This window comes from Hyla sarda, chromosome 1 (assembly GCF_029499605.1).
Source record: "Hyla sarda isolate aHylSar1 chromosome 1, aHylSar1.hap1, whole genome shotgun sequence".
NCBI classification, from domain to species: domain Eukaryota; kingdom Metazoa; phylum Chordata; class Amphibia; order Anura; family Hylidae; genus Hyla; species Hyla sarda.
Genome location: NC_079189.1, coordinates 337,568,840 through 337,586,748, shown reverse-complemented (window position 1 = coordinate 337,586,748; position 17,909 = coordinate 337,568,840). Strand labels below are relative to the sequence as shown.

The window sequence follows — 17,909 nt, the reverse complement described above, 5'->3', positions numbered from 1 at the left end:
AGCATGCTGGGAGATGTAGTTATGCAACAGCTGGAGGTACCCAACTACAACTCCCAGCATGCCGAGACAGCTGTTTGCTTTCTGGGCATGCTGGGAATTGCAGTTTTGCAACATCTGGAGAGCTACAGTTTTTAGACCACTGCACAGTTATTTTCAAACTGTGGACCTCCAGATGTTGCAAAACTACAACTCCCAGCATGCCCAGACAGCAAACAGCTATGTGGGCATGCTAGGAGTTGTAGTTTTGCAACATCTGGAGGGATATAGTTTAGAGACCACTGTATAGTGGTCTCAAACTGCAGCCCTCCAGCTGTTGCAAAACTACATATTCCAGCATGCCCAAACAGCTGTCTGAGCATGCTGGGAGTTGTAGTTTTGCAACATCTGGAGGGCTACAGTTAGGGACCACGGTCTCAAACTGTAGCCCTTCAGATCAACTTACCGGCTTCCGTAGGATCCCGGCAGCCGTCCTCTTCTGACGCACGTGACGCCGCCCGCCGATCAACGTCGCCGCAGCCTCCGGACGCGTAAGTGGACGTCGGTGCCCGGTCCCCTTCGGTTCCCCGTTCTGCCCCGCCTATTGTGGGTGGGCAGGACGGGGAAAACGAAAGTAAACCCCCCCACAATAGGCGGGGACGATCGCCTCTGACGATTAATAGCAGACCAATAGCAGGGATAGGAGGGGTGGCAACCCTGCCACCTGACTCCTATGCCTACAGGGGGATCGTGGGTGTCTTAGACAACCGCAATCCCCCTTCTATTCCGGGTCATTGGGTCACAATAGACCTGTATGACCCGGAATCGGCGGAAATCGCAAGTGTGAATTCACTTACGATTTGCGCCGATCGCCGACGGGGGGGGGGGGGGGGGGCGGATGGGGGTTGGGGTGATGTTATCCGAAATTCCCATGGGCGTATGGATACGCCCTGGGTCCTTAGGTGGTTAAAAAACTCCAGGAATCTACACCAGCTTGAACCTTGATTATGCTTCTGCTCTTCTGACTACCTGATCACGGATCACACTGATTTATATCCCCACCTTGTCTCCCACCCGCACCGCACAACTCCCATCTGTCTGCTACCTGTTGCAAGACTACAACTCCCAGGATGCCCTTACAGTGTGGGCATGCTGGGATTTGTAGTGTTGTAGCAGGCGGGAGATGAGCAGCGCGAGCGGGTAGGAGACAAGGGGGGGAATGTAAATCAGTGTCCCAGTCATTAAGTGAGCATAGCGGGGATAGAATCAGATGGAGCCCGGGCTCCTTTTAACATACCTCGGCGCCACAGAGTTTTTGGAGTCCCTAATGTAATTTCACATTCCCCGCCGGGACCGAGCAGCCAATCACAGTACCCAGCGGGAAATTTAATCTTACAGTAGGGACTAAAACTCTGCAGCTCCGTTATATGTTAAAAGGAGTCCGGGCTGGCATCACTCTGCAGCCGCCCGGGACTCCTGCAGACTGGCTGGGAGATGTGCAGGAGCAGTCCCTGCCATCCCTCAGCGCTGCGGTACACGCTGAAGGATGGCAGGGGCGGCTCCTGCACATCTCCCGGCCCGGCTGCAGGAGTCCCGGGCGGCTGCAGTGTTCTCAGCCCAGGCTTCCCTTTCTATGGCACCACGGAGTTTACTGTCATTTCAAATTTCTCGTGACACGGGACCCGGCGAGAAATATGAAATTAGTGATTTTCTGATCACCACCGGCCAGGGAGCAAAGCGCATTACCGTCCGCTTCCCTGGCTTGCACAACTACAACTCCCAGCGTGTCCTTACAGTAAGGACATGCTGGGACTTGTAGTTGTGCGGCGGGGGCGGTGACAAGCTTGTCACCTGCCCTCTGCTGCACAACTACAACTCCCAGTATGCCCTTACTATAAGGGCATGCTGGGAGTTGTAGTTATGGGGCGGGTGATAAGCTTGCCACCTGCCCCCTGCCGCACTAATACAACTCCCAACTCACGGGCGGGTGACAATAAATGTATTAACGTATTTTTCTTTTTCTCATTTCAGATCCGTGTATCCTGTGCACTACGTCGATGATCAGCATATTTTTTTCTTTTTGTTTAATGTTAAGAAACTAGTTAACGCGAGCTTGTGGGGGAGTTTTTTTTCCCCACAATTTTTTCTTTAAACTTGTTGTGTTTTTTTTTTTTTGGGGCTTAGCGTTAGCCCCAATTACAGCTAACCCCCAATTATTACCCTGGTACCCACTGTCTCAGGGGTGCCCGGAAGAGCCAGTACCAACAGGCCTGGAGCGTCAAATGGCGGATGTCAATAGGCGCTGGACATACTCGTAGGGTAGGAAACACTTTAATCACCCATCATGCAACGCGTTTCACAGATTAACTGCTTCATCAGGCATGCCTGATGAAGCAGTTAATCTGTGAAACGCGTTGCATGATGGGTGATTAAAGTGTTTTCTACCCCACGAGTATGTCCAGCGCCTTTTGACATCCGCCGTTTTCCAGGAGGCTCCTTGGTTTATGCAGATTTTCCCCGAGGCGGATCGGCTGCCGGCATACACTCACACACGCGCTACGATCCATTGTTACACTTGGCGAGTGTAACTGCCTGGGTGAGCATTGTCCACACCTTTGTTCACCCATTTATCATCAAGTGGTAATGCGCTACGGAGCGCCCTCTCTGTTTTTTTGCTGGAGCGTCAAATGGCACTCCTGGGCCTAGGCGGTAACAGGCTGACCTTATTTAGGCTGGGGAGGGCCAGTAACAATGGTCCTCGTCCACTCTGGTAACATCAGGCTGTTGCTGCTTGGATGGTATTTGGCTGAAAATAAAAAAAGGGGGAACCCTACGAGTTTATTTTTTATATTAAATTATTTATGCAAAAGAAAAAGCATAAGGTTTCCCATATTTTTTATTCTCACAAATACCAACCAAGCAGCAACATCCTGATGTTATCAGGGTGGGCGAGGACCATTGTTACTGGCCCTCCCCAGCCTAAATAAAGCCAGCCTGTTACCGTCTAGGTCCAGGAGCGCCGTTTTTGATGCTCCAGACCTGTTGGTACTGGCTCTTCTCAATACCCCTGTGGCGGTGGGTACTGGGGTAATAATTGGGGGTTAGTGCTAGCTGTTTTTGTGGCTAACACTAAGCCCGGCTTAGTAATGGACTCCGTTAATAAGACAGCTTCAACTAAGCCTGTAAAAGTAAATAAAATTTAAAAATAAATAAATGAATAAAAAATAAAAAATACACCAAAGTTAAAAAAAAAAAAAAATTATAAAAAAAAAAAAAAACACTCCGCCCCCCCCCCCCCCCCAAAAGCCCTCAACCATTTTATGAACACTAAAAAAACAAAACAAAAAAAAATAAACACTGGTCACCATACCCAAAAAATTTGTAAAAATGTTTTAACCCCTTAAGGACCAAGGACGTACCGGTACATCCTTGGTCCTGCTCTTCTGATATAACGCGGGGTTACACAGTAACCCCGCGTCATATCACGGCGGGCCCGGCGTCATAGTGAAGCCGGGACCCGCCTCTAATAGCGCGCAGCGCCGATCGCTATTAACCCTTTAGCCGCGCGCTCAGAGCTGAGCCGCGCGGCTAAAAGTGAAAGTTCCCGGCTAGCTCAGTCGGGCTGTTCGGGATAGCCGCGGCTAATCGTGGCATCCCGAACAGCTGACAGGACAGCGGGAGGGCCCCTTCCTGCCTCCTCCCACCGATCGCTGAATGACTGCTCAGTGCCTGAGATCCAGGCATGAGCAGTCATGCGGCAGAATCGTTGATCACTTGTTTCTTATGAGAAACCAGTGATCAGCATAGGAGATCAGTGTGTGCAGTGTTATAGGTCCCTATGGGACCTATAACACTGCAAAAAAAAAAAAGTGGAGAAAAAAAGTGAATAAAGATCATTTAACTCCTCCCCTATTAAAAGTTTGAATCACCCCCCTTTTTCCAATAAAAAAAAAAAAAAACAGTGTAAATAAAAATAAAAATAAACATATATGGTATCACCGCATGCGGAAATGTCCAAATTATAAAAAATATATCATTAATTAAACCGCTCGGTCAATGGCGTGCGCGCAAAAAAATTCCAAAGTCCAAAATAGTGCATTTTTGGTCACTTTTTATATCATTTAAAAATTAATTTAAAAATGATCAATAAGTCCTATCAATGCAAAAATGGTACCGTTAAAAACTTCAGATCACGGCGCAAAAAATGAGCCCCCATATCGCCCCATACACAGAAAAATAAAGTTATAGGGGTCAGAAGATGACAATTTTAAACGTATAAATTTTCCTGCATGTAGTTATGATTTTTTCCAGAAGTCCGACAAAATCAAACCTATATAAGTAGGGTATCATTTTAATCGTATGGACCTACAGAATAAATATCAGGTGTCATTTTTACCGAAAAATGTACTACGTAGAAACAGAAGCCCCCAAAATTTACAAAACAGCGTTTTTTTCTTCAATTTTGTCGCACAATGATTTTTTTTCCCACTTCACCGTAGATTTTTGGGCAAAATGACTGACGTCATTACAAAGTAGAATTGGTGGCGCAAAAAATAAGCCATCATATGGATTTTTAGGTGAAAAATTGAAAGATTTATGATTTTTTAAAGGCAAGGAGCAAAAAACGGAAATGCAAAAACGGAAAAAACCCCGGTCCTTAAGGGGTTAAACACACACACATACATATATATACGCATACATCAAATTTTTTTCAAAGCTGCAAATTGGTGTTCTGAAGTCATGTATTGGTTTTTGCTTATGTGTACTAAGAAATGGTATTCAAAAAGTGATTGGTTTTTGCTTCTGTAAGCCAAATTTATCAACCCTCCTGTCACACATAAGCAAAACCAAAAGCAAGAAAAAAATGCCTACAGAACTCGCTTACCAAAGCAACGATGATAAATGTCCCCCATAGTGCTCTACAATATTCCTACCTTGCTTATGTGTTTTATACTTCAGAATGACAGCCAGGATTAGAAAAACAGAACTGATTTCTTCTAAAATAAGCACCATACATGTCCTTAGGTTGTGTGAGGCATTGCAGTTCATTTTTATTTAAGTGAATTGAGTGTGTTTTTTCTAATCCTGGTTAACCCTTTTAAGAGAAATCCAACACCTCAGTTATAAAAAGGCAGAAGGATGGTAACTTTATCAGTTTTATATAGTGGTAAAATAGAGTTTGCTGTCATATAACAATGTCTTGTGATGCGCGGTGGCTCAGTTGTTAGCACTGTTGCCTTGAAGCACTTTAGTCCTTGGTGTGTCTCCATCTAACCATGGAAAAAATGTGTATGCAGCTTGTAGGTTATCCATGTGTATTTCCGCCAGGTTCTCCACTTTGCTTCCATACTGCAAAAATATACTGAAAGGGGATTGGGCTCCTTATAAAATTTGACTGTTTGTCCAAAATAGGGAAATGACATTTGTGTGCCCAGCGGAGGCAGTGATCTCTGTACAGAGCCTTTGTACATGTCAGGACTATATACCGTATATCGGCGTATAACACGCACTTTTTAGGCTAAAATTTTTAGCCTAAAGTCTATACGCCGATAAGCCGCTGCAGTTCAATGATTTAAAGCGGGCGCTTTAAATCAATGAACTGCAGCGGCTTTGCAGGTGCAGAGACCGCCACCGCTGCCGGCTTCTCTGCCCCTGCCTGTCCTGGGGTCTAGAGCCCTGCTGCCAGCCCTTCTCTCCCCCTGGCTATCGGTGCCGCTGCCCGTTCTTTCCCCCTGGCTATCAGTGCCGCTGCCCCATTGCCGGCGCCGATAGGGGGAGAGAAGCGGCACCGGCAATGGGGCAGCGGCGCCGACAGACAGGGGGAGAGAAGGGGCAGCGGCACCAATTGCCGGCGCTGCTGCCCCGTTGCCTCCCCCATCCCTGGTTGTATAATTACCTGTTGCCGGGGACGGGTCCGCGCTGCTTTAGGCCTCCGGTGTGCTATGCGCTGCTAGACGCAATTATGTCACTCGTCGTGCAGTGCATAGCAACGACGCAGGGGACGCGCAGAGGCCTGAAGCAGCGCGGACCCGACCCCGGCAACAGGTAATTATACAACCGGGGATGGGGGAGGCAACGGGGCAGCAGCGCCAGCAATGGGTGCCGCTGCCCCTTCTCTCCCCCTGGCTTTCGGCGCCACTGCCGCTTCTCTCCCCCTGGCTATCGGCGCCGGCACCGATAGAGAACGGGCAGCGGCGCAGATAGCCACCGGGAGAGAAGCGGCGGCAGCAGGGCTCTAGGCCCCAGGAAAGGCAGGAGGAGAGAAGCGGGCAGCAACGGCCTCTCTCCCCCTGCCTTTCCTGGGGGCTTCTGCAGGGTCAGAAACAGTGTATCGGGGTATACGCATGCACACACACGCACCCTCATTTTACCAAGGATATTTGGGTAAAAAACTTTTTTTACCCAAATATCCTTGGTAAAATGAGGGTGCGTGTTATAGGCCGATGCGTGGTATACCCGATAAATACGGTAAGTAACACATAAATAAAACAAAGAGGAGTTTAAATCAATATTCATATTTTCATGATCTTCTAGGTTAGTGGGATCATCTAGGTTAGTGGCTCATCTCAGTGGCTCATCTCAGTGAAACACATCAGAAAGAAAACAACACAACATAAATGCACCAAGTTGTTGAAAAAAAAAAGCTGATATTTGCAAAATCCTGTTATACTGCCAATGTGCCAGCAGATGGCATACCATACTAAATAATGTGTGTAGTGAAAGAATGTGAGCCTTGTCTTTAACATATCTGGAAGTGTGAGGCTCAGATATTCAGTAGTTTTAGAAGCAGTCACATATTTCCTTATCAAAGTGAAGCTTCTTCCCTTTGTTATAGAGATACCACTCTAAACATCAAATAAAACATAACCCAAGAAGACATGGGTAGAGGATAATGTGGAGGATAATTAGGAGCAAGTCTAGATAAGAGATTGGAAAAATGCATAAAGAGCCAAAAGATAAGAATGTGAATTCTAATAATTGTACGCAGTTACAGTATAGCCAAGCAGTTGAATGCAGAATTTCATCTGATAAACAAGTTTTAAGTTGCATAAACACAGTAGTAATACAGCTCCTTACAAGAGTAATACAGAGAAAGGCATCGAGAAAGGCATCAGATTCCAACAGACAAAACAAATAGTGTCTCCCAAATGTTGGGAAGTTTTTTCTGTGTCATTCTGCAGGATCAAAGTCATTTCTAGCACTCCGAACCAGTTCCTGCAAGTAAGCTGTAATGGTAACATGTGAATGCAGACCACCGTCGCATTAAGAATTAATAACTCGAAAATGCTTTTACCGGATATTGTGAGACTCTTTTTTCGTGACATATTCTACTTTATTTTGGTGGTAAATTTTCGGCATTACTTGCATCCTTTTTTGGTGAAAAATCCCAAAAGGTCATGAAAATTTAGAAAATTTAGCATTTTTCTAACTTTGAAGCTCTCTGCTTGTAAGGAAAATGGATATTCCAAATAAATGTTATATTGATTCACAAATACAATATGTCAACTTTATGTTGGCATCATAAAATGGACATATTTTAGCTTTTTGAAAAAATTTGAGGGCTTCAAAGTAGAGCAGCAATTTTCAAAAATTTCATGAAAATTGCAAAATCTGAAGGGACAGATGTTACAGAACTACAACTCCCAGCATGCCTGGGCAGTCGGGGCATGCTGAGAGTTGTAGTTTGGCAACATCTGGAGGGCTACCGTTTGGGCACCACTGTAACAGTGGTCTCCAAACTGTGACCCTCCAGATGTTGCAAAACTACAACTCCCATCTGAGCATTCTGGGAGTTGCAGTATGGCCTTCCTAGTGGTAGCCAGAGTAAAGATCACTTTACTTTCACTTTCATTCCCCCCCCACCGTAGTTTCCCTACCTGAGCCAGGATCCAGCAGTCTCCAGCGACGATTGGGAGTCCCAAGGCATCTTCTCCAGGTACCGGCCTCCATCTTCTCCCCACGTTCCCCTCGACATCCAGGGGTGGGCAGAACAGGGGGTTGCCATGGCAACCCACTGTCCTGCCCTGCCATTGGTCAGAATCAGTTCTGACCAATGGCAGGGGATAGGAGGAGATCGCAGCACTGCAACCTCGCTCCTATCCCTCAGGATGGCCAGGGCTGTCACTGACAGCTCCGATCATCCCTATTTTCCGGGTGATCGGGTCACCAAAGACCCGATCAGCCCGGAATAGCAGAAAATCGCATGTCTGAATTGACGTGACTACTCCAATCATGGAAAGAGGTCTGTTCCATGATGGGAGTAGTAGCAGTCCCAGGTGTGGGAGTCTGTAGGCAGAGGTGTTACGGCCATACATGAGGGATGTTATAACGGGTCTTAACGGATGATTATTAATCCGTTATTATACATCAGTTTTCACACAGAAAAAGGACGTTTAATAACGGATGAATGCTCAAAGTGTGAAAGCAGCCTTACAATTCTTCTTGCTCACATAGTGCAATCTCCCAAAAGGAAAAGGTGAAAGAAAAATACTCCCCCAAAAGAAGTGCTGTAAGCGCCGCTCTCCTCTCAATGCTCCAAATTTCAAATGTCTGGGGCAAGTAAGCAAGTAACCGACAGGAAACGGACTCGGTAAAATAACAAACAAAAAAGGTTTATTGTCTAAGCACGTGCAAACGGACGTGTTTCGAGAGGCGGGACCCCCTCTTCTTCAGCCCCAGACATTTGAAATTTGGAGCATTGAGAGGAGGGCGCCCCTTACAGCACTTCTTTTGGGGGGAGAATTTTACTTTCCCATTTCCACATCTTGAGGACTGTTCTCCATCAGCTTGATGCGGGACAATTGCGGGCTGCACTCCTTTTGCATACCACTGCCTGTGACAATCAAGTGATCAATGGTGTTGTGCTCATAGTACATCACAAGGTGAGCAAACCTTCCATCTATCATCCAAAATCTTTGGATTTTCTCTTGGATTGGTCTACTGTTTTTTTTTATATTAGCAGGAGAAAGTGGGTGTTTCCCAGCAGGCATGACATCACTGAAGCCTGCTGGGGGACCACTTCTACACTCACATCGTTGCAGAGCTATGATGAATAGAAGACCTCAGGCTCTGTGCATCTTTCAGTCTGTGTTGCTATCAACGAGGCTATCCTTCAGCTGTCAGTCTGTGAATCTGTGGAGCTTTCACTTTCTCTGCACTGAGCTTGATTGAAATCAGCACAGTAACACTTCCTGAGTTTGGTCTCCTGCCAGGCCGGGAGGAGACCAAACTCACTGTATTAATTGCAGCAGGGACTAGAACAGTGCCACCTAGTGGACAATTTTTCTATTATATTTTAAACATATTTATGATGATAATTTTAAAAGCAAGTAAATGGGAAAGTGTCTGCTAATTATACAAGGAACACTATATTAAAAGTTTTATTTGGTGACAGGTACTCTTAAAATGAAATTCAGTCCAGTGTGCAGTCAAACCTCATACAGAAGGGGACACTAGCTCAAATGTGAACAATCCAGCTTTGTAGTCAATTCAACACAAACATTAAAGAATCCTTTCATGAGCATTGCCTAGTATGTACAAATAAGGATGAGATAAAATGTTCCTCTGTCCCAGTTTTGCTGCCGTTTGCACAAGATGCTTGAACACTGTCAAACAGCCGTGACAAGAGGGATGTGAACAAAGCCTTAGATGCTTTAAAAGTGGGTGGCAACGCAATATTATGTAATTCAGATACATTCTAGAACCTTTTTTCAATTTATTAGCAAATAGGTTTTTATTTTTTGTGCATTTAAGGGGGAAAACATGTAAAAAATAAAAACTGTAGACAGGATTTGAAAATGAAAACAATAACATATACAGACAAATATTTGCTAACATTTGTTCACTTCTTGAAAAACAAAGCCCATCCTCAGAATATTATTAATTGGTGGGGGTCTGACTCCCAATACCCTCGCCGATCAGCTCATTAAAAGCACCATGATTCCCAAGCGTCTTCAATGTTTACATTTACTTCAAGTCAGTTCATACTTGCAAATGCTGTGCAAAAAGTAGCACTGCCCTGTTCACTTAAAGGCTGCAGTATCTTGTCTGACCACTACAACATGAGTATGGTATGTCTAAGTACAAATGGACTTTCATCTTTGTTAAACATTGAAGAGGCCTCTGTGCTTACACATGTAGAGTCTCTGTAAACTGCTGATCAGCAAGGGTGTCAGGAGTCAGGCCCACTGGTCTAATTTTAATGGTCAGTTCTGAGGATAGGTAATCAATGTTTAAAGGTTGAATAACCCATTTAATCTCACTGATCTATGAAGTGTCAGAACTTACCAAATGACTGATGCATAAATAATGTTAGTGCTATTTGAAAGGACAGCAATAGGAGGCTCAGCTAGCAACATGGAGGATAATATGCCACCACCAAAGCAGCACAGCATGGCGCTAAACCAGGAAGCAAAAGGACTCCGAGATGCCACATCAACTGCTCCTGTAATTACAACAAAGAAAATACCAGCCATTATACATATCAGTGTACAAAACAGCTTCACGAGCGGAACCAACAAAAACTGTGGAAAGATTTGTACCTTTCTCTGTTATGGATACTCTTCTTGTTCAGGTTAAAATTACTGACCAAACTACTATGTGTGAACCCAGCCTAATGGGCTTCATGATGCTGAGTATTAGACTGGATGTTCAAGTCCATCCTGGCCAGATCTGCAGCTGCAATACTGGCACAACAACATGCACATATTACCTTTGGGTGACACCGATTTACATGGACTGTGTACAGAATCTTTAGCAGACTAGCAGACTTACCTCTAGCACGCAGTGTTAGAATATTTATGTACCTTCCTAATATATACTCTTTAAAATTAAGTACTAAGCACAGTAGCTGCACAGTTGTGAACAACCCACAATCCCTTTAAAATTTTTCATTAGAGATTAGTGAAGTTACAGTAATTCGATTCGTCAAACTTCTCGGCTCGGCAGTTGCAGACTTTAGCCTGCATAAATTAGTTCAGCTTTCAGGTGCTTCTGAGCACCTGAAAGCTGAACTAATTTATGCAGGCTAAAGTCCGCAACTGCCAAGCTGAGAAGTTCCTGACAAATCATATCACTGCAACTTCGCTCATCTCTATTTATCATTACTGTGCACATTTAACCCCTGCCTATTAATGGCAAAGTTGGAAGGTTGTGAAGATGAAGCATTCAGGGCTTCTAACAATTATTTGTAAAAATCAATTAATTGGCCAATTATTGGTTCGATAAGGCAATTAATAAGGTAAAGAAAAAAGGGATAAGGGGACCAGGAAAGGGTTAGACTGTCAGATCGCAGGAAGTCTAACCGCTGAGACCTGGCTCTCATTTATTTTCTATGGGAGTGCTGTACTCGGGCATCTCCAACACTCCCAAAGAAGAGAATGGAGCGTGTGCCACCTGTAGAACATGAGTCCCAGTGGTCAGACACCCCACAATCTGACCCATCCCTTACCCTGTGGATTAGGGATAAGGTACTTTTCGTAGCACAACCTCTAAATTTAATGCATATTATACTGGATGCCCCTCAGATTTCTTCTGTAGATGTGCAGCAGAACCAAAGCAGAATTGCAAAAAATATTCACGCCACTATCATTCAATGATGCTAATAGTCATTACAGGCCAAAATAAGTGACATGCCAGTTATTTTTGCAGCAGATTTTTTTTCCCCTCATTGCATGTGAAAAGGGTATAACATGTTATGCAGATAGTCAGTGGGTCAGTACATTTCAACAAGAAGCCTGTGTTGGAATCCATATCAAAGCTATCTCACGTGAACAAGGCCCAAAAGGTCTTCACAGGTTCATGTATAACAGAACAGTCAGCCTTTATAGACCAAATATGCCAATAATGAATGTGTGGATGGATATCATGAGTGTAGCACCCCAAAATTCTGTGTAACCTGTACAAATAAAACCACTGACTTTTTAATATAAATCCCCACAGACAGACATAACCTGACATTAAATATCTAGTGTATGACTTCTCTGTCCAGTTTAGAACATGGATCAAATGTCTATAATCTACTGTAAGAATTAATACTGTCATGAATACAAACTAATCTCTGTGGATTCCTGGTGATACGAATATGTCCACCTGTTCATCCCATACACTTCTATATTTAGAAAAAATGAGGAACAGCCCTACACCCTTTTTATGAAAACATTTTTTCTTTGAGTTTCTCTTCATGTAGTTAATGGATTCGACCTATAAACCATTTATATTTAACCACAAGTTATGTGATACTGTGAGAAACCAACCATCAATGTGTTCAGGTAACTGCATGCATACGACAACATTTTAAAATGATATGTATGCAATGTAACCTGTGAACACAAAGAAAAAGTAAGATATATGGTTAATGTTGATAAGACTGTAAAATATGTCACTTTTTTTTCACTCCGACTGCTGCAGAGGTAAATGGATATCTAAAAAGGAAAAAACGGTGAAGTACCAGGCCAGTAGTGTGGTAGTAAGGCGACCTATAGGTAACTACCACATTTTTCCCTCTGAATATCCATTAACCTCGTGGCAATCCGGTCTGAAGAAGGTCAAGTTAGACCGAAACCTTTCTTAACAACATACTTTGTAAGGCCGTGTGCGGAAATGTCCGATCTATTAAAATATTATGTTAACTATTCAGTGCGGTGAACTGCGCAAATGTAAAAACATACCAAAGTCCAAGATTGCTGATTTTCAATCACTTCACATGTCGGAAAAAAATGAATCAAAATCACATATACACAAAAGTGGTACCGATGAAAACTACAGATCACTGTGCAAAAAATGAGATCTCATACCTCAGTTATAGGAGGGGTCGGAATATGACAATTTTAACCATACTAATTTTGCAAAAAAAATTTAAGTTATTTTAAAAGCAGTACAATAATAGAAAAGAGCGTAAACATGGAGTATCATTTTAGTCGTATTGACCCACATAATAAAGAGTCCAAGCAATGAGCAGGGGGGAGGGGCTCACTGAATCAAATAAAGAAAACAAGGGGTGCAATTCACAATATTAACAAGAACAGCTACCACTGAAAATGGAATGCACACCACTATAGTATCTGTTATATAACGACTTTATTAATGTATACAAAACAATGAATCAAGTTACAAATTTAAAACCATTTAAAAGCTCCCTAAAGAGCCACAACACAGCCTCAGGGCAGGGCCATGACCCCCTGCTCTGAGTGAAAGACCCCGTCCTATTAACAATAAGTGATGTTATTCAGTGTCGGATCCATGTAACTGTAACACAATGTACATGTATAGGCAAGATCAGTGCCACTATGGTAGTGCAATACACATCTCTAACCAATAAACAGCAGTATTGTAATAAAAATACCTGATCTCACAATATGGCAATAAGCAGGAATAGCAATACCTAATCTCAAATAACAGTAAGTCAATAATACTGAGCTAGGGCTATACTATCTTATACAGTACCACAATTACCGAATAATCCATAGAGGCCAGCGACACAAATACTGAATGGAGGACGGGGGTCAGAAAACCCCACGCGTTCCGTCGCAAGCGACTTCCTCAGGGGTGTTTTAGTAACTGTGTAAAGAACCTCTTTTATACATTGGGGTGGTGGAAGGTAATTAGCATAGATACCTGGCAGGTGCAGTCTCTAACAGGCATATCCCGGCATGGTGTTGTGAACTCCATACCAGAACTCCTCACTGGTGTCTTCCTGTGTGCAGCCCAAATGTCTGCCCGTGTCCTCCCGAGACTCGGCATTGCTGTCCCGGTCACATGATTCATGTTACATGACCGTTCTGGGCTAAGGATAGTCCATAATGAGAGCCGTCTCTAACCTACAGAGGCGTGCATGCGCCCCACATCATATAACTAACTCCGTATCTTGATAGATCTGTGCATACATAGAGTGAATGAGTGTGGATGCAGTTAGAGTTAGACCGAAACCTTTCTTAAAGGGGTTATCCAGGAAAAAACTTTTTTTTTTTTTTTTTATATATCAACTGGCTCCAGAAAGTTAAACAGATTTGTAAATTACTTCTATTAAAAAAATCTTCATCCTTTCAGTACTTATGAGCTGCTGAAGTGGAGTTGTTCTTTTCTTTCTAAGTGCTTTCTGATGACATGTGTCTCGGGAACCGTCCAGTTTAGAAGCAAATCCCCATAGCAAACCTCTTCTACACTGTGCAGTTCCCGAGACAAGCAGAGATGTCAGCAGAGAGCACAGTTGCCAGACAGAAAACAACAACTCAACTTTAGCAGCTGATAATTATTGGAAGGATTAAGAATTTTTAATAGAAGTAATTTACAAATCTGTTTAACTTTCTGGAGCCAGTTGATATAAAAAAAAATAAAAAGAAAGTTTTTTCCTGGAATACCCGTTTAAATCCTTAACGACGCAGGACGTATATTTACGTCCTGCGCCGGCTCCCGCGATATGAAGCGGGATTGCGCCGCGATCCCGCATCATATCGCGTCTGTCCCGGCACTCATCAACGGTGCGGTGAACTGCGCAAATGTAAAAACATACCAAAGTACAAGATTGCTGATTTTCGATCACTTCACATGTCGGAAAAAAATTAATCAAAATCACATATACACAAAAGTGGTACCGATGAAAACTACAGATCACTGTGCAAAAAATGAGATCTCATACCTCAGTTATAGGAGGGGTCGGAATATGACAATTTTAAACATAGAAATTTTGCTATAAAATTTTTTAGTTATTTTAAAAGCAGTACAATAATAGAAAAGAGCGTAAACATGAGTTATTAGTCATTTTAGTGTTATTGACCCACATAATAAAGAGAACACGTCAGTTTTATCATAACATGCACTGCGTAAAAATAAAAACTCCCAAACATTGCAAAATTGTAGGTTTCTTATCAATTTCCCACCCACACTTTTAGTATTTGGTCTCCTCACAGAGACACAGGCAATAGCTGCAGGAATGAAAATACACACATTTTTTTTTACCAATGTATACTACAAATTTAATATAATGTAGATGATACCCATTATATGTACCGTATATCCCGGCGTATAAGACGACTTTTTAAACCCAAATTTTCTTCTGAAAAGTCGGGGGTCGTCTTATACGCCGGGTATAGGGGTCCGGCATAGGAATACTTATGATTATCGTGCCGGCTCCTGTGTGCGGCTGCAGGCGGGGGCCGGCCAGAGCATGTACAAACTAATAACTGTATACTTAAAAACCAGGGTGCCTTCAGCTGTTGTGAAACTACAACTCCCAGCATGCCCGGACCAGCAAAGGCTGTTCGGGCATGCTGGTAGTTGTAGTTTCACAACAGCTGGAAGCACCCTGGTTTTTAGTATACATAAATTAGTTTTTACATGCTCTGGTCGGCCCCCGCCTGCAGCCGCACACAGGAGCCGGCACAATAATCATAAGTATTCCTATGCCGGACATCCCTGTGTCCTGAAAAATCTTAGTAGTAGATTGTGACCCCGGGCCGGAGAAGCTCTGACCGGAACACTGTGGGGGGCAGTACACAGACATACAGCCTCCAGCCATACACTCTATATGGCTGGAAGTTGTATGTCTGTGGGGGGAGCTGCCGACCTAATGTGGGGTGGGGGAGCTGCCGACCTAATGTGGGGTGGGGGAGCTGCCGACCTAATGTGGGGTGGGGGAGCTGCCGACCTAATGTGGGCGAACATGCTGCCGACCTAATGTGGGCGAACATGCTGCCGACCTAATGTGGGCGAACATGCTGCCGACCTAATGTGGGGGAACATGCTGCCGACCTAATGTGGGGGAACTATAAAGTACTGTACATAGCGGTAGGAGAGGTAGTCTTATACGGAAAGTATATCCCAAACTCTATATTTTAACTGTAAAAGTTGGGGGTCGTCTTATACACCCAGTCGTCTTATACGCCGGCATATACGGTATAAGTTTTTGCTAATGACAGGTACCTGTTAAGTTTCTGCTTGCTGGAGTTAAGCCAGGTAAATAAGTCACTAGGCGATCTCCTTAAGGATCTGCAGTAATGAGACTTAACCCACTGTCTGCAAAGCCATGATTGTCTTTTCTTTTAACCTGTTAAGGATGCAGGATGTACAGGTATGCCCTTGTGTCCCAGTCCTTAAAGGGGTACTCCGCCCCTAGACATCTTATCCCCTATCCAAAGGATAGGGGATAAGATGTCAGATCGCCGGGGTCCCGCTGCTGGGGGACCCCGGGGATCGCCGCTGCAGCACCCCGCTATCATTAACTGCACAGAGCGAGATCGCTCTGCACGTAATGACGGGCAATACAGGGGCCGGAGCATAGTTACCTCAGGCTCCTCCCCTTGTGACATCACAGCCCGTCAATACAAGTCTACGGGAGGGGGCGTGGCAGTAGTCACGTCCCCTGCCATAGACTTGCATTAAGGGGACGGGCCGTGATGTCATGAGGGGCAGAGCCATGACGCCACGCTGCTCCGGCCCCTGTATCGCCCGTCATTACGCACAGAGCGAACTCGCTCTGCGCAGTAATGATGGCGGGGTGCCGCAGCGGCGATCCCCGGGGTCCCCAGCAGCGGGACCGCGGTGATCTAACATCTTATCACCTATCCTTTGGATAGGGGATAAGATGCCAGGGGCGGAGTACCCCTTTAAGGACGCAGGTTGTACCTGGACGCCTTGGTACTTTTACTGGGGTTTGAAGCGTGCTCACAAGCTTAGCACGCTTTAAACCCGGTGGCTCCTGACTGGTATCAGCAGCCAGGACCAAGGGTTAATGCCAGGCACCGCCAATGTGGCCGATGCCTGGCATTAACTTTTTAGACGCCACGATCAAAGTTAACCCCTTTTTTCCGTTTTTGCATTTTCATTTTTTCTTCCTTACCTTTAAAAAAATCATAACTCTCAATTTTGCACCTAAAAATCCATATGATGGCTTATTTTTTGCGCCACCAATTCTACTTTGTAATGACATAAGTCATTTTACCCAAAAATCTATGGCGAAACGGAAAAAAACAATCATTGTGAGACAAAATTGAAAAAAAATAAAATAAAAAAAAACACGCCATTTTGTAACTTTTGGGGCTTCCGTTTCTACGTAGTACATTTTTCGGTAAAAATGACACCTTCCCTTTATTCTGTAGGTCCATACAATTAAAATGATCCCCTACTTATATAGGTTTGATGTTCTCGTACTTCTGGAAAAAAATCATAACTACATGCAGGAAAATGTATACGTTTAAAATTGTCATCTTCTGACCCCTATAATTTTTTTTCTGCATATGGGGAGGTATAAGAGCTAATTTTTTGCGCCGTGATCTGAAGTTTTTAGTGGTACCTTTTTTTTTTATTGATCTGACTTTTTGATCACTTTTTATGATATAAAAAGTGACCAAAAATACACTATTTTGGAATTTTGGGGCGCATACGCCATTGACCGTGCGGTTTCATTAATATTTTGATAATTCGGACATTTCCGCACATGGTGATACCACATAAGTTTATTTTTATTTACACTTTTTTTAAATGGGAAAAGGGGGGTGAGTCAAACTTATTAGGGAAGGGGTAAAATGATCTTTATTCACTTTTTTTTTTTGCAGTTATAGCTCCCATAGGGACCTATACTGCACACACTGATCTTTTACATTGATCACTGGTTACTCATAGGAAACCATTGATCGATGATTCTGCCACTTGACTGCTCATGTCTGGATCTCAGGTACTGAGCAGTCATTCGGCGATCGGACAGCAAGGAGGCAGGTAGGGACCCTCTGGCTGTCCTGTAAGCTGTTCGGGATGCCGCGATTTTGCCGCGGCGATCCCGAACAGCTCCCTGAGCTAACAGGCAACGTTTTAGTTTCCCTTGTTTCAACAACTTTGAACGCCACGTCTAAAGGGTTAATAGCGCACGGCACCGCGATCAGTGCCGCACGCTATTAGCCACGGGTCCCAGCCTTTGTTAGAGGCTGGGCTCGACCCGCTAT

The 17,909-nt window shown here is 44.1% G+C and overlaps 1 protein-coding gene across 1 annotated transcript in view; it reads right to left on the bottom strand.

Annotated features, from left to right (window-relative positions):
* Positions 1–17,909, bottom strand: part of TMEM38B (transmembrane protein 38B) — an 81,722-nt gene that overhangs the window by 43,059 nt on the left and 20,754 nt on the right. The window contains exon 2 of the mRNA XM_056520311.1: positions 10,264–10,420. Within this exon, the coding sequence (XP_056376286.1) occupies positions 10,264–10,420 (157 nt within the window). The remainder of the gene's footprint in view (positions 1–10,263; positions 10,421–17,909) is intronic.